Genomic DNA, 18,453 nt, shown 5'->3' on the forward strand with positions numbered 1-18,453 from the left:
AATTATTTAGACTTTAAATATTTAAACTGAAGTACACTTTTTAATATTTCAAATATTTGACACATTTATTCCTGCTTACTATGTTCTTCTACCTCATGAATTAAAATAAATAAAATATTTCTTATGCTAATTCTTTTCTTTTTAAATTAGTCATTCATTTGAGACATTTTTTAATACCTACTGAATGAGTTGCATTTAAGATATCGATGATAATTCTGCTTAGTTGCCAGTCCAATATTTCAGACAAAAACGTATTTCTGTGCACTTGAATCAAGTGGACACAGTTTAATTTTATTCAGCGCTGTATATTTAATATGTAATTTCATTGAGTTCAAATAAAATACAATTTAAAAATGGAAAGGAACAATTTTTTATGTATAATTACATTGCCAAACCGGCACAAATACAGTGCCGTGGGTCTGAATCCCACGTAGGGCTGGTGTCCATTTGTAGGCTGTACGTTCTCCCAGTATCTCTGTGCACTCCCATCCAGGCACTCCAGTTTTCTTCCCTCATCGCTGGTGCATGCAGAATACATGAACTGCCTCCAGTGACTGTGGATGTTTGTTAATGACCCCAGGGATTTACTATATCCTTTATTGACCTTTTCCAATATTTATTTTTTCCAACTTCATTTAAGTACTGTATATTTAGCTTTGATGAGAATTAAAAGTCTAATCACGATATGTCAACAACTGATTTGGTAAATATGCCAGAAGAAATCAAAATGTAATATAATTTGTTTATTCTACATATTATTAGTTTACCGAAAAGACTTTATAGTTACATATTTGCTTTCAATTCAGAACTGTAAAAACTGGCTGCAGTTACGAGCAGAATACATGATCAGTTTTGCTTATTTGCGGCAGGCGCCTTACTTTATTAGAGACGGGCTGACCTTCACAATATGGCGCTTACTGAACTTTATTAGCAACATTTTTTCAACAAACTTTATTGCCACAATTCTATTTCTTTTTGTTTCTGGGAGGTGGAGTGATCGTACGTGTAAGATGCGCGGTGTTGTTGGGATTTTTATGTATTTTTCACAATGAAGAAATGGAAACGGTTATGTTTTTTAAAAAGAGTTCCTTTTTGGAAGTGAGTAGTGATGATTAAATGTTTTAATTGTATCGTTTGTGTTTCTGTAAAGTGTATAGTTGTCACTCGTTTCAGGCCTTCAAGTTTAGATTTTACGTTTTGACATATGTTTGCAGTGGACACGTCTAAACAAGATTACTGTGTGTAGTACGTATATTTCAGTTTTTGTTTTCCTTTTTAACTTTTCTCTGTGCTCACTAGTTCTTCATCAGAGTCAGTATTATTTTGTCCTTGCTGATACATATTTCGTTTTTCATCTAAAGTAAGCACTGTACCAGTATAGCTTCAGAGTTGTTGTTTTTTAACTTCAGAGTTTGTGTGTATGCTGAATTTATGTTTAACAAGATACGCAACCAACATATACATATATCAGTTTTTTTGTTGTTGTTTTGTTGCATTTATGCTTATAAGTAAACACTTATTTTTTATGGCAAATACAAAGTACTTAAAACATTAATAATAGTAGCGTATGTATGAGTTAAGATGTAAGGTTAAAAAAACGTACAGTAGGTGTGTAACAGAAGACAACATGTATAAGGTGCAGAAAAACTGATATTAATTTATATAAAGAAATGGGAAATTTAAAAGAGCCGAAAATTTAAATTGTAGCTTGGATGAAAAGTGCTAGACGGTGACCCTCCAAGAATTACGTTTGATACTCCTGAAGTAATAATTAAGTTTCCAGCTTCAATGTAATATGAAAAACAATGTGAAACAGCTTTGTGAAAGTTATCAAGAAAATATGCAAGACCAGCTATCCATTTTAAACATCTGATGTCCCGTTTAATGTTATGAAAATATCAGCACCTTTCTTGGAAGCAAGGATTGTTGAGCCACTTTTTATCTTGAATAGCATGTGTTCTTCATAGAATAGCTATTATATAAGCTAATTCATCCCAATAATGTAATCTGTTAACATATTTTCCTATTGTAAGTGAGATTTCAAAACTGTTGTGATTTTAGCTTTTGTCACGTTATTAATTAGCCCAGAGAGGACTGGGCGGTCTCATGGTCTGGAATCCCTACAGATTTTATTTTTTCTCCAGCCGTCTGGAGTTTTATTTGTTTTTTCTGTCCCCCCAGACCATTGAACCTTACTCTTATTCGATGTTAATTAATGTTGATTTATTTTATTTTCTTATTGTGTCTTTTATTTTTCTATTCTTTATTATGTAAAACACTTTGAGCTACTGTTTGTATGAAAATGTGCTATATAAATAAATGTTGTTGTTGTCATTGAAAAAAGAGGTAGTGCAGCACTGATTATACTGTACATTGTTAATAAAGTAGTGCAAAAGCAATGAGAATTAGCTTTGCAATGGTGGGTTTAACTTAACATCAATGCTTACGTTTTCATTCAAAAAATAAGATCATTTTAAACTTGAGAATTGTTGAAATGTGGGGAGAACCTTGCAAGCATCAACCTTTATGCCATTTTAACATTGTTATTATTTAAGACATCTGTAAGTACTTGCCTTGCAGTTTTGTCTTTTTTTTTTTGCAATTGCACTCTTTTTAAAATTTCAAGTTAATGCTTATATTGTGTGTTTTTAATGCAATTATTGATTATTTGGTTGATTTTTTTCCAAGTGCTTAGTTAATTTGAAAGTGTTTTTCTTTAAAACCCAGTACTTTTTAACAAAATAAAATCTGAATGTTTTAGATATTGTAAGTATTTCTGTTTTGTATGGTACATTATAAGCTGAAAAATATGTAGACTTTGTATTACTGTACTCTGGGTTTTGTTTATTTTATAAAATACCTAGTTTTTAATCTGTTAAGCACTAAGATTGGTAGAAGTACATTACCTAGAGTAGTCATTCAAATTAATCATGACCTGTCAGCTTCACATCTGTCTAATTATGAGATAATTTTTAAGTTACCTTGTTTAACTAAATGAGATAGCAGGTAGATGATACACATTAACAAGATCTTTAAATTTTGTATTGAATGCCACCATTATTTCTTTGCTAGTAGAAGAAATAACCACAAATTAGTGGTATTTAACTTTGTTTCTTAGAGAGGCTAATATTGTGTTTTTAGCATGTTAACTAATACTAAACTTGTTCTGTAATGTTAAAATTAGTTATTTTTGTGGATTTGATATGATAAAGTACTGTAACATATATTATATTCTAACACCAATTGATCCATATGCTTTAATAATGTCTATATTATAAATTTTTTGTATGTAATCTAGAGTATCGGGCCCAGACAGGTTTTCAAATTAGTCATTATTTTATGGTACCAAAAAGCAATTATTGATTATATCTGTGAACTTGTGTTCCTGTACTCCACTACCTATTGAGTGCTCTCGGCATATATTTGAATTGCCATTACTATAACAATTCCTAGATAAACCTGCCTTTTTGCTATTGAAATAATTTGGATCTGTAATACCTGCCTATTGTTGTTCTTCTATCCATGCAGATTTTTTTAAAACCTGGTAAAGTGATCAGACAAACAATACTGTAAAGATAACATTAAAATATGTAAACCCCAATCAGATTAAAAATACAATTAATACAACATTTTAAAGAAAGAGTTGAGATGAATCTATACTAATAAAAGGCAAAGCCCTCACTGACTTACTCACTCACTGACTGACTGACTGACTGACTGACTCATCACTAATACTCCAACTTCTCGTGTAGGTAGAAGGCTGAAATTTGACAGGCTCACTCGTTCATTTCGAAATTCTACGCGTAATGGTCATAACTGGAACCTATTTTTTCGTCCATATACTATAATCGACTTCTGCTCGATGCCCGTGGGAGGCGGAGTTACGCCTCCCGTAATTTAGTGCCTGCCCATATAAGGCCGTCCTTCAGCGGCAATCCAATAGAAACACTGCCGCTAAATATTCACGGGTGAAGGACTGTGCTTATGCAGACGAAGATGAGATGGTCAGGGTGGTGTTTGGCACAAACTCAGCAAAACTGCAAGAGAAACTTTTAAGTGCCGGGTCTTAGCTAACATTAAATACAGCCGTGGACATCGCACGAGATGGCACCAGCACAGCTGGGAAACTTCGATGCATGTACACCGGCTCACGTGAACTGATGCAGTACACAGGCAAAAAGCAACAGTTCCAAAGACTGCTGAACAAAAACCGAATTACACAATTGAGAAGGCAGCAAAAAAATATGAAGCGTCTGATACATACAAGCATATTCATAAGTGCAGCTACTGTGGAAACAAAGCACACGGTGGAAAAAGTCAATGTCCCGCTAAAGGAAGACAGTGTAAAAAAAAAAACCTGTGCATGCAGTGTGTCACATCTCGGATAAAGAGGAAGACGAGCTGTTTATTGATGCAGTAAGAAACGAATCGATGAATGACACCTGTAATCTTTACAACGATTGACAAACACGGAATGTAACTTGAACACAACACATCCTACAAATACGAACCTGATTGAAAGAAATAATGATAATCAAATCCTTGATGACAGCAACACTCGTAACACTAACAAAACAATTACTGTATATTGACAATCATGTTACTTTATTTTTAAAATGTTCCCTTTTCTTTTTCATAACTTCTTTAACACACTACTTCTCCGCTGCGAAACGCGGGTATATATGTATATATATATATATATATATATATATATATATATACCCCGATCTACATACTCTAAAGTAGAAAAGCCACACGCCGTGGCGCAATGGTAGAGGCTTCGCCTCTAGCGCCGACATCCGAGGTTCGATTCGAGAGGGATGCACTGAGTATGTACGCGCTTCACGATTCATTTTACCCTCGCATCCCCTTGGTTTGAGACGTATGAAAAAATATGCGGTTAACGCAGAATCATGTTACGTTATTTTTAAAATGTTTCCTTTTCTTATCACAAGCACAGCTGAGAAGCTTCGATGCATGTACTTTATAACGCGTTAAAAAAAATAACGCATTTAATCACACTTTCAGTTCCAAGCAAAGGGGAACTTTTGTCAATGCATGATTTCCTGGTACATCGATTACACTGATGCACACATCAGAACTACAAAAATGTTAGACTCAGAATAAAGCGCGTTCCTACGACTGATCGGAGAAAAATTTCATTTCAAAAGACTACCCGACGGAAGCCTTGATAAAAGCATGGTTTTGTGCGCACTGAAAAGCAAGCAAAATTAGATGCATTACAGAAAGTGGACTTTGTGGCTCTTACTGGGGATCATTGGACTTCCGAGACCGTTAGTAATTCTAATTACATCTAATTACAAAATGTTCACTGATCACACAGTTTTAGCCTAATGTACAAAATAATTTTGGCTAAGGTTACGCAGAGTTTAAAGATGAAGCTGGTGAAATTACCTTTTATGTTTCTGACTTATTTTTTTAAGAAGAAAAACTGCACTTTATGTTGAAATTTTGGTTATTATTATTTAAAGACAATACCATTCTGAAAATGTACTTAAAGTACTTAAAATACCATTTTATTTTTAAGTCTGCCCAATTTTAGCCAGGGATGATATTTTTGTTTCTGTTTTGAATTGAAATGCAGTTTAAAAGCTTTTTTTTTTTTTCAGAAATTAAAAGAGCTTGAGTTTACAATATTCATGTCCATGTCTATTATTTGATTCTGTCGCCCACTAAAACCCTTTTAAATAAAAAAAAAACATTTGCGATTTGGGGCAAATTTTCATGTGTGATTACATACGATTAATCAAGATTAATTATTACACAGCCTCTAATTAATTAGATTAATTTTTTTAATCGAGTCCCACCCCTAATATATATATGTAGATTTGTATATGTGTATATACAGTATATATGTAGATATATGTGTATATATATATGTGTGTGTGTGTGTATATGTGTGTGTATTTTTATATATATATATATGTATATGTGTGTGTGTGTGTGTGTGTGTGTGTGTATATATATATATATGCCAGCAACACTCATGACAATGACAACACAATTACATTGTCAATCATGTTACGTTATTATTAAAATGTTTCCTTTTCTTTTTCATTACTTCTTTAACACACTACTTCTCCGATGTGAAGCGTGGGTATTTTGCTAGTTAGATCATAATCAACACTTAAAACACCAATGTAAGGCCTATTATAGAATAGATGCACTTAGTGTTAGTTTCCAGGGCACATCATTGCATGCTACAGTTGTGAAAAAATAACATTGTCTTTAAAAGTACCAAACATATGTCTAAACCTAAAAGAAATGTAATATAATTAACTTTTTCTTTCTATATTCTGTTTTAGATTATATTTGAAAACAGACTGATGATTCAGCTTTTTTCCCCACAGTTTCTTTTGTTTTTGAAAATAATTAGTCTATTATTTCTGACCAACAATTTGTACTGTAGTAGAGTTTCTTTTTTCACCATCATAATAGTTTTAGCTCCTTACCACACTAATACAGTATAACAACAAGGCTGTCCAGCTTGAATTTACCAAGACAATGATAGGTGATTCCTACTTAATAATCAGTTGTTAGCCTGTTCCATAAGAGATGCTGTATGATTTTTATTTGAAACATTGGAGGGGCACATTTATTATATTCTTTTTACCTTGAATATTGACCAGCAAGCCAAATATATAAAATGATGCATTTACTAGATTTGCTTCTGAAAGGGTTAATAAACATAAATACTAAATACTGTACAATACTATACTATACAGAAGCAAACAAAGCATTTACAACTTGAGGCCTTGTCACATTGTACGATTTTTCCAGCAACTGTCAGTCATAAACTTTCTGTTCGTAATCTGAGCGAGCAGTGCCGGTGCTAGGTTATTTTGTGCCCTAGGCCAAGTTTATTAGTGCACCAACTGACTGTTCGGTAGCTAATCCATGTGGCTGGGTCCACCCCCCTTATTATCTGCACCCTATGGAAATGCCTATTGCATCTTAAGCCGCTTTTCCACTGCATAGTACGGCATGACACGGTTCAGTACAGCTCACCTTGGTTCGGCTCAGTTCAGCTCGGTTTGCGTTTCGGCTGCAGTTTAGTACCGCTTTAGAGTGGGCGGGATTATTCACGTGTCGTTATAGTTGCGCCGCCTCTACTGCAGTGACACCGTGGAACTTTTACAACAACACGCAGACAACAACAACACTTTAGCTCGATAACGCGCAAGGTTAAGCATCTAAAAAAAGCACATCACTAGCTAACTTTTATCACTGTTGCAAAGCATAAAATGAACTTAACTGCCAGTGTAACATTAAAATGCTGATTCTGTATATTACAGATCTTCCACATTTTGCAAAAAAGTCGCCGCAAAAGACCATCTGTTTGGACATTTAACCGTGCTTCAGAGTGGTGGGATGTGATTGTTCCCGGTTTTACAAACACTCAATGGCTGGAGAACTTTTGAAACTTCCGCGTGTCTGTACCTTTAAAGAAAAGAATAGCCAGTGACGCAGTAATGACGATTTTCTCCGGCCAATCAGTGACCAGCAGAGTTTACACGTCACATTTTGGTAACGGTTCGGCACGCTTGGAACCTCGGCTGAGGTGGTACTAAAAAAAGGACCAGGTACTGTTCCCAGTGGAAAGCCCCTTAAAAGTGAGCTGTACTGAACCGTGTCGTGCTGTACTGTGCAGTGGAAAAGCGGCTTTAATGGTGACATCGGCCCTGTTAGAGAGTTGGGTTCTGTCATGTAGTTTGACAATATTACTGCAGTATCTATGGGTGATATAAATAAATCATTAACAAACATTTAAGATTTTAACTCTAATTCTAAAGACTATAATTTACCCATTTCTTCACTTTGCACAGTTTGTAATGTTTTACCAAACTAAAAAAGAAGAAATAAGCCTATATACCAATATTGAACCTACGACTTAAGAGAAAAACTCGGCTGTAGTTTTCTAGGAATTTTACTGCATTGCTATATACAATTTCATTTTCAACATCTTATATAGTAATGTTTTAGTTTTATAGAAAATCACATCAAGTCTCATTTTTGCTGTATGTTAGTGTTTATTTTTGAGGTGAATGTTCTTTTTTGTTGTTTTATAAATGAGTATATAATTAATGGTTTAATATTGTAGTTTTTTTTTGCTGAGATTTCAAAACTTTTTAAAACTCAGAATTACTAATCTAATCTAGTTAGTTTCAAGCAAAATATTTCACTTGTTACTTTTAGTATATTTTTATGTAATAAAGTATATATTTATATGTTATTCTGTTACAGATTTTGATATTTCCTGTTTAAGGAGGCATTGAGCTGAATGTAAGATAATGGAGAAGTTTGGAATGAACTTTGGAGGTGGCCCTAGCAAGAAAGAGTTGCTAGATATTATAGAGGGTCAAAAGAAACAATTGACCCAGTATCAGACACGTTTTAAGGATGTTGTGAGAGCTTATAAAAGCCTACTAAAAGAGAAAGAGGCACTAGAAGCAAGTCTTAAAGTCCTCACTGTCTCCCAGGAAGCAGATTTACATTTACAAAATGAAAAATGTCAGACAGTTTCTGCAGCTAATCGTTTACTTCCAGATGCTGGAGATGATAAGAGCTCTGTTCACAGTGAAGACAGTCTTGGCACTGCTGCTAGTGCAGATACTGCAACAAGTTTAACAAGCAACAGCACCAAAGGTGAGGCAAATGATGAAGACAGAAATCTTGTTGATATAATGACAACAGATCCTTCTCAAAAGTTTGAAGAAAGCAATGGCTCAGAGAGTGGTGTCAGCTGCAGCAGTGGTGAGCAGCAGGCTACAGGAGAAATAGATAAAAGAATTCTTCAGATGAAGACTCAGCTGTCCATACTAACAAACTCTCTTGCTACTGTGGCACAAGAGAAGTCCAGGATGGAGGCATCCTTTCAAGCTGATAGAAAAAAGATGAAGCAGGAATTAGATGAATTAAATGAAAAATTGGAAGAAGAAAAAAGAAAGTATGAAAGTGAGATTAAATACTTGCAAGATCAATTAGCAGAGGCAAAAGCACGTGTAATAACACAACAGCATGAAAGAGCACAAGAGCAAGGGGACCATGCAATAATGCTCAGAGAGTTGCAACAGCTGCTTCAAGAAGAGCGTGCCTCAAGACAAGATGCAGAGCTGAAACTTGAGGAAATAAGAGAGGAAACTGCAAGCAAAATCTCAGCTGTTGATTTGACTGTGCATTATGAAAGTCAAATAAAACAACTTTCCAAAGAGATGGATGAAGTAAGAAGAAAACTACAGACTACGGAGGAAGAGAGAAACAGACCTGATCCACGTGTAGGTGAAATGCAGCAGCAGATATCTGACCTGAAGTTGCATTTCCAGCTGCAACTTCAGAGTGAGATGAAGAAGGTACAGTATTTGGTATTGGGTACAAACATAGACTTCCACATATGCAATGGTATGCCTGACAGTTTAGTGCTGTTTTAGTATGACTCAGTTTAAAATAACATATGCCGCAAATAGTATACCTCTATAGCACTCATTACCGGGATATCAGAAAGGGCTACACTATGGTTTTCTGATTTACATTTCAGGATGCCTTTCTCCATATTATGTCTAGGGGAAGACCCAGTAAGGAGTAAGAAAAAAGTGGTTATTGTCATTCTGCCAATGTAATTGTTGCCAAGATAATTTTTTAACAATATTTGAATATGACATATGTAGACACAGTCTGCAAATTACTGTTATGCTGCAAATTAGTTAATGTGAAATTAATTGTAAGAGTACATTTTTTCTTCCATACTAAAAGTGCTGGTGAGCTATAGCAGACTTTGCATTTAACTAAAATTATAATATTCATTAGTTCATCTTAATCATGGAAAGTTTTATACCCACACCCGACAGCAATAAGTATATTATTTACTCTTTTTCACAGAGCATACAAGACACTTTGTTGCAGTACATATTTCACTGTTAGTAAAATAAATCATTGTGTTTTTTCAATACTAACATAACAAAGCCACCATCTTGCAAGTTCTGCCTTATTTGAGTGTGCAGATAAGAAAGTAAGAATTTCAAAGAATACATACTTATTGTATTAGTTATTTCTCTTTTGACCCTGTCAAAGTTAAAAGAAATGCAAAAGGGTAAAAGAAAAATTTAACCTAAATTATTTTTCTTAATGTATTCTGTAATGCATTTACAAAGTTTCATGATGTTATTTTGGGGACATTTATGGTCTCTACAATCCTATCTGGCTTAGCAATATCTAAAAAGTGGAAACTACCAAATATATCATCTATACTAATAAAAGACAAAGCCCTCACTGACTCACTCACTCACTCATCACTAATTCTCCAACTTCCCGTGTAGGTAGAAGGCTGAAATTTGGCAGGCTCATTCCTTACAGCTTACTTACAAAAGTTAAGCAGGTTTCATTTCGAAATTCTACGTATAACGGTCAACAACGTCCGCCATGTTGAACTTTCTTATTTATGGCCCCATCTTCACGAAATTTGGTAGGCGGCCTCCCTGCGCTAACCGAAACCAATGTACATACTTATTTCGGTGGTATGATGCCACTGTCGGCCGCCATATTGAACTTTTCAATGGTCTTTGTTACTTATGGGCCCATCTTCAAGAAATTCGGTATGCGGGTTCCCAACGCTAACTTAATCCTACTTACGTACATATATACATCCATAGCCTGCAGCTCGGTCACCGTGTGAGGCGGCGTTGGGTCCCCCATCCCTACGCCTCCCACGTTGTTGGCTGCCTACCTATATAAGGCCGTCCGTCGCTCCAGTCTCTACATTCCCTTCCTTGCTACGCCACGGGTTTCACGTCTACCTGCTGATAACTACAGCCTTTTAATTTAATCCACGGCTTCTCCGCTGTTTTATTGTTCATTTATTACGATTATAGTTATTGTGTAGGTATTTTAGACTTACTTTACATTGTTCAGGTACCCATTTGCTTTATCATTCCAATCGTACCCCCATTAACATGTCTATCGAGGTGATCACCATCGATTAAAGAACTGTCACTTACTGAGTTGTTTCCATGCCCGGAGATGGCACCTACCTTTTCCATTCTCTTTGTTATATATTGCACGGCCATATCAGGCTCACTCTTCATATCCGAAGGAACATTGTGTCTTATGTATTGAATGACTGGGACAGGTTCAAGGTGTGGACTGATGACGGTACAGGAGATAATTATACTACACAGGAGCACTATAAGAGTGAAATGCTTAAGCCCTTCACCTATGGATCTGCATGTGAGTTGATGGCTGCCGCTAAATAGTTCGGTTGTCGCTTTCAAGTGTACCAAAATGGCCAAATATTTTACACCTTTCGACAACCGCCAGTGCCTCTTAAACATCTTAGATTGACAGGTGACGATTTCAGTAGTGGACACTTTGATGTTTATGAATGTTTAAACTCTCAAAAGCTGGATGTGAAGTTATCGATGAAACCGGTTGTATACTTACAACGCTTGACAGATGCAGAATGTCTCTTCAACACAAGTCCTACAAATACTGTCGTAATTGAAACAAACCATGAAACTCAAACCGATTATGACAGCAGCAATCCAAGCTGTGAGATTTGAAACAAGATTACTGTTCACATCACCAACTGTACGTTGCATGCTCAAGAGTAAGCACAGCACACAGCTTGGTCATATTACCGTAGGGCCGAACTCACAATGTGGTATACAAAGAGATCCTTAACAAATAATTATTGGTATATTTTCCCTCAGTTTAAAAAGGTTTACATTTCTTCTTAATAAAAATTTTAAGGCAGTACTTCGCTGCTGCGAAGCACGGGTATTTTGCTAGTATTGTATAAAAATGGGTGATTGGGCTCATCAAAGTAACTGTAGGCCAGTAGCTTAGCATTCATGACAGATAAATTACTGAAAGCAATTATTAAAGAAAAGATAGAACAGCAGATGTCAAGAACAAGTATTAGCAAATTATCAACGTTTGTTTGAACTGGGAAAAACATGTTTCACTAATAAGCTGGAATTCAATGAGGAAGGAAAAAAGCATATACAGTGGGTATAGAAAAGAATCACCCTCTTTGAAAATATTAACTTTTTGTTGGTTTATAACCTAAAATGAAAACAGAAACAAATATTTTTTCTGCTTTATTTTCTTTATGCAAACCATATCATCCATGTCAAATATATAATAGCAACAGTTCATAAAAATAAAAAACAAGAATCATTAAGATTGATAAAGGATCATCCACCTCCAAAAAATACTTGTAAAATCAATCTGGTGTAAGTAATCGCTTTCTCTGTTGAGCAACAAGGTGAATTGGCTTCCACTTGTGATCAATTGTAAACAGTGTGATTAGTTTAGCATAAAACCAGTTGTTCCTGGAGCATTCCAGTGCTTGGTAGTGCAACTGAAAGCAAACAGTTAACTTTGGGTGGCAAGGCACTTTCAGAAGCTTTAGAGATAAAGTTGTGGAAAGCTTTATCGATCCATAGGAGCACAGAAAAGTGCATAATTAAGAATTGGAATGTGATTTATGAAGACCATTCCCAGATCTGGCCGTCCCTCCAAACTGGATATAACAGTGATGAGGAAACTGGTCAAAGAGGCTACCGAGAGGCCAATGGCAAATTTGAAGGAGTTGCAGGAATTTATGACAAAGAGTGGTCATTGTGTGTATATGACAATATCACAAGCGCTCCACAAATGTCTTGTTTGGTTTTTTTTGCCAAAACATACCTTGAAGGTTCTGAGGCCAAGTGTAAAAAAGTATTATAGTCAGATGAAATGAAAATAGCCTCAACATCAAACAGTACACCTGGTGGAAAGCCAATACAGCACCCCTTCCAAAACACACCTCACCTATAGTAAAGTATGGAGGTGGTAGCATCCTTTTTTGGGGGTGTTTCTGTGCAGCAGGGGCTGGGGCACTTGTCAATGTGGAAGGAAAAATGGATGGCGCAAAATATCATCAAATTCTTGAAGAAAATGTGCTGCTGTTTTTCCTAGAAAGTTGAAGATGGGAAGAAAGTTTACCTTTCAACATGACAATGACCCGAAGCATACTGCAAAATTGAACACACAGTGGCTGAAGGAGAAAAAAAGTGAATGTCCTTGCGTGGCCTAATCAGAGCCCAGACTTAAACACTATTGAAAATCTGTGGAATGATGTGAAGTTTGCAGTCCAGCAGGAGTCACCATCCCGTTTGACTGAGCTTAAATAATTCAGTAAAGACAGTGGGCAAATATTGCTCAGTGCAAAGTTGTTACAAAAGTATCCCAACAGACTCCAGGCTATAGTTAAAGCAAATGGTGGTTTAACAAAGCATTCACACGGTTTGATCATTTATCATTTCAAACTTTATCAGTTTTTTACTTTCTTGTATACAGAATATAGGGAAAATACTGTAATGATCCAAAAAGTCGACCTCAGGATTTTGATGTACTCAATGTTTTAGACCTCCCTGAGTCCGAAAATACCATTTTTGGAGTTATGTCTGTGTGTTTATCTGTGTGTGTGTGTGTGTGTATGTAAACACGATAACTTGAGTACGCTTTCACTTAGGTTAACCAAATTTTGAATACAAGTATTAAGTACAAAATGTAGATTTCTATCAACGTTTAGCCTATTTCTGTTAACCTGAAGTGGTACTTTACCTTTTATTCATGCAGCTGCAGAGTCCAATTTATTCAACTTTATGTTGATAATAATTGTATAATTTATTGTTCATTTTATTTGATTTGTTGTTGGTGGTTCTTTAATGAAGGCTACATAATAAAAAAATATAATCATTGTCTTGGGGTTTACTCCCCAAATATCCACCCCTATATCTGAGTATACAAGAAAGTCTATTGTTTTTTTCCAAGCTGTGGCTTACATATCTTTGATTTGGATGTTATAGGTTGCATTGAGTAAATAAAGCTGAAAAAATATTTTTGTGTGTGCTTTCATTTCAGGCTGTAAAGCAATACAATGTGAATATTTTCAATGGGGGAGATTCTTTTCTACACACACTCTTCACAATAAATGTTAGGGAGCACTTTGGAAACAGATTTAGGGAGCTTGAGGTTTTGGGCAGAAGTGCTAACCACAGCACCGACTCTTTGACCCAGTTTAATAGCAACAGTTCACATCCAAGTGAAAAAAAACTGGCTGAAACTTTTGTATGTCATTGTAAATATGTTTCAAAGAAAAAAGAAACTTGACTTGCCTACCATCAGGTTTTCTCCAGTGTTACATTTCCGTTATGGTGTTATACTTTACTGTATCCTCTTGCTAAAATGAACCATACCACTATTTTGTTGCCATATGTCTCTATAGTTATCACACCATCCTAGCACATTCATTGGGGCTAAAAAGCTTCTTTCATGCATCAGTTGACATTTTTAAAGTAAATGTTTTAAGTATGTGTTTAGCTGATGACATTTGTTATCAGTCCCACCAATTAAATTTTCCTCCATGTATCATTTACAATACTAATATTTATCAGGTTGTATACATTACACACAATTCCGTGTTATTCAATATATGTAAAGCCTACTTAATGTTTTTGTTTCATAAAGTTTATATTGTTTTTCTGTTAAGGTTGCACAAGCTGAAGAACAACTCAAGCAACATGCTCAGAAAGAAGAAGAACGTATTGCAAGCCTTGAGGGTCAAGTATCTGAGCTTTCTGAGTTATTAGGCAGTTATGAAAAAGCCAAACAAAAAGACCAGCAAACTATACAAAAACTCAGAGATCGAATTTTGCAGCTAGACATGGAAAATAAGACTTTGGCTATTGCAGCAACTATTAGGAGTTCAGTGGATCTTACAATAGATGAGTCAAACTTGGATGTAAATGTATTAAAAGACAAAATAGAAAAGCTCAAAAAGCTTTTAGTATTAGCAACACAGAAATCCCCACAATCATTTGATTTTGAGAAGCAGTGTGATTTGGATCTTACAGATAGTACTGAGCTATCAGATGGGGAGAAGGCTTCCGTAATTTATTATCAACAGGAACTGAAACAGCTAAAGGAGGAGTTTGAAAGGTACAAGATGAGGGCACAGGTTGTGCTCAAAAATAAGACTTCTAAAGATGGTAATATTACAAAGGAGTTGGAGGACACTAGAGAGCAACTTTCTGAACTTAAGGAAAAGTATATTTTGCTTCGTTTGTCCTGTGATGAAATGGAGAACAACCACAAGCAAGAACTTGAAGCCAAGCAACAATACATCACCAACCTGCAACAGACTCACAAGCAAGACCTGGAAAAGTTACAGGCAGGATACCGTGAAAGATCACTTAAACTAGAGGAAGAACTACACAAACAAAGAGACCGGACCCTTGCCCTCTTAGCTGAAAAAGATCAAGAGCTTGATCGTTTGAAATCTATATCATTTAGTTATACCTTAAGTGGACTTAAAAGTACCAGTGAGAACAATATAATCTTGGAGAGGGAAGTAGCAGATAAGGAAATTTCAGATGATTCTACTCAGGACATCATTGCTGAGGCTCTGAAATTGGCAGGCCCTAATGAGCCCACTCTGTTACTATATGCAGAACAACTGGCTCGAAAGGAAGTTGAGATCATCTCTTTGCGCAAGCAGAAACATCGGTTGGAAGGAGATTTTCATCAACTTCAGGATAAGTTTGTGGCTACAAGGGAGCAATATGAGGAGGAACTTTCTGTTCTTAAAGATCAACTTCAGAAAAGTGACAGAGATCTGAGTCGAGAAGGAGCCAATCTTGAATACCTAAAGAACATTATTTACAAATACTTGACTCTGCAGGACTTTTTTGGGCGACAGCAAACACTTACAGCAATATTAACCATATTGCACTTTAGCCCGCAAGAAAAGCAAGCTGTAATGAAACTTCAAGGTAGTAGCTGGTGGGGTTCTGGGTCCAGGTAGATGCCCATAGCTCAATGATATTAACACCTTATTTTGACTTTTTTCCTTTGGTGATGTATTAAATTCCTTTTAAATACTGGTATTGCTGATTTGCCAAATTTGTTTTTTTTCCAATCATATATTTCACTTTTCATACACATTTATTATATAAAAGAAAAGGATTATGTATTAAGATTTGTTATTTATAATGATTCAACAAGATCACGTTTGTCATTTGAGTTATATCTCTTTTATCCTCTAGATGTCATTAAAGCACCATATACAATCAGCAATTGCACCATATTTTCTTGCTTTCTTTTGGGTTAATGATTTTCCAGTTGGTTAGTATAGTGATAGTTGCTTTATTTCTTTATATTTGTATTCTTTGCAATGTTTAAAAATGTTATTGTTTCTAGAATAGAACATTTAAATATACTCAAGATTATACTGTTTTTATGAGTTGAATTATGATGTCATGGTGCAATATAGTGTATACAAAAACATTTTAATTTATGTATTATGATTCCTTATGCTTTTGAAACCTTTAATTAAAGAATGTTATTAATCTGAGATAAGTGTTAGTGCAGTCAAACCAAATTGGTACTAACTGTTGTCCTAAGAATTGAAAACCATATTAATTATGGGGCAGTTTTATAATTTTTTACCATAATATTTCTTGAGAAGATGTGCATTTCACAGTTCTATTTTTAACTCTTATTTTTGGCCAGTGTAGATGTGCCAGATGAAAGAATTTAACTAAGTGCAGTGTTTCCCCTATCACTGAAATCATTGGGTGGATTGCTAAGTAATCATGCAACCACAATTGCAGTATAGTAATCCATAGTTTTCCCTGTGGGGTGGAGTGAGGGTAAAGCATTATGACATCCAATCTTAAAGCAGATTGAATTTTTTTATCAAATTGCTGTGAATTTTCACGGGGGTATACCATTGTTTATTGTGTTTGCTTTCTTTCATAAGGTGTTCCTGTTCATACTCGGACGTTCTGTATGTTAAATGACTCCCAGTATTGCTTCAAGTTGCACTACTTGGGAGACACAATGTACATCTTGAAATTGGTATGAAAACCTGGAAATAGTCTTGAAATTAGACAGCCTTCCCATGCTAATAGACAGACCTGAACAGAGAGTTTCCCAGTCATTAGTTTCATGTGAACAATCCATGAAGTCAAGAGCGCCAAGTCAAACAACTCGAAGAAAACAATGTCTTGAAATTCTCCAAGTTCTTCCACCTCAGTCATTGTATAAAATAAACATATAAATTGGCCAGCCAGTAAGGGTATTTTTGTGGATGAAATGCATTTGGAGTGACATGATACACCTTTAATGCATTTAGTTTCTCTTTATTTTGACAAAAATAGAGCTAATAAATCAACGGCATCTTCACTTTTCTACCAAAAATCCAATCAGAAATACACAAATACAAACTAAAGTAAGATAATGAAATGTTGCATGTTGGAGCTCCGGAAACTCCAATGTCAAGTAAACACAGGATTAGTCAAGCACTGCAACTCACTTATGACAACAACTCTGGTAGCTGAGGAAAGACCAGATTTTAGGAACTGCTGCCCTTAAATGTTATATGCATTTAGGCAATAACACAACTTCCACCCCTTGTTCCCAAAATCAAATTCATTCTTGTAGCTCTCACCTACTTTCAATAGTTTGTCTTGTAATGTAAAGCAGAGAATTATGTTCTAATTTCCTCCTTACTGTACTAAACTTAGAAAATGTAATTCAGATAAAAATTTGTCTGTCTTTTTGTGAGGCTGTCTTTTTTTTGAATGCAAATTAATTTAAAACTTGTTTGATAACCTTTGTTCTTTGTCGGTCACTGACTTCCAACCAGCCCCCACCACCTTGTCAGCAACCAGTACTACCCTCTAATAAAATTTTTCCAGGGAAAACGCTGAAGTGCTAACTATCAGTATGTGTCAATGTTTTATGTGTATTTGCAGTATATTTTCATTATTTGAATACAGTTTTTATCTCAATTAAATATGTCTATGGTGTATATTTTTTAGGTTTTGGAACATTTTAATATGCTTCTTGTCAATTAAGTATACTCGTGTCAGTTTGTATAAGTTTCACACAAAAAAACAAACAAACTTGTATTCTATCAGTATAAAGCTCTATGTGTTGAAATAATTGTATTTCTATAAATTTAAGAGTTAGTATTTTGAAGTAATGCCCAGGCTTCTCTTAGTTTGGCTGACTGAGTGTTGTTTTGATGTAGAACATAACATACTTGCATATTTACCTAAGTGAATACTTTAGGGTAAAAAAGCCTTAAAAATAATCATTCTTATCTATTAAAAAATAATGCTTTAAAATGCACCTGCTTTACTATCACTAAAGAAATAAAAAGGATATAAATTACCAAATGCAGGTCAACCTGTGTCAAGTGATGATGTTTAGACTATATGAGTCACTTTGTAATGTTGCTTGAGGATATATGTGATTGCCTATGATGTACTGTTGTGCATTTTATGATAAGCAAAAGTCATTGTTTAAAAAAAAAAAAAAATCCATCCCCAAAAAATAGTTTCCATACATTTTAGCAAATATGCTGCTAGTATTAATTTTGTAATT

General features: G+C 35.1%; 1 protein-coding gene across 1 annotated transcript; it reads left to right on the forward strand.

The window, feature by feature from the left end:
- Window positions 1-971: 971 nt before the first annotated feature.
- On the forward strand, window positions 972-17,788 carry gcc1 (GRIP and coiled-coil domain containing 1). Its single transcript, XM_039761528.1, has 3 exons — window positions 972-1,098; window positions 8,266-9,371; window positions 14,552-17,788. The coding sequence occupies exons 2-3, from the start codon at window positions 8,313-8,315 to the stop codon at window positions 15,863-15,865; spliced, it is 2,373 nt and encodes a 790-aa protein (XP_039617462.1). The 5' UTR covers window positions 972-1,098; window positions 8,266-8,312; the 3' UTR covers window positions 15,866-17,788.
- Window positions 17,789-18,453: the final 665 nt, after the last annotated feature.

Source organism: Polypterus senegalus, chromosome 8 (genome assembly GCF_016835505.1).
Source record: "Polypterus senegalus isolate Bchr_013 chromosome 8, ASM1683550v1, whole genome shotgun sequence".
Classification (NCBI taxonomy): Eukaryota; Metazoa; Chordata; class Cladistia; order Polypteriformes; family Polypteridae; genus Polypterus; species Polypterus senegalus.

What these genes read in the sequence shown, in the direction of transcription:
- gcc1 (XM_039761528.1), top strand. Translation starts at nt 8,313, where the DNA reads ATGGAGAAGTTTGGAATGAACTTTGGAGGTGGCCCTAGCAAGAAAGAG. An exon ending in TTCAGAGTGAGATGAAGAAG is followed by an intron (nt 9,372 to 14,551) that starts GTACAGTATTTG and finishes TTTTCTGTTAAG; the next exon opens with GTTGCACAAGCTGAAGAACA.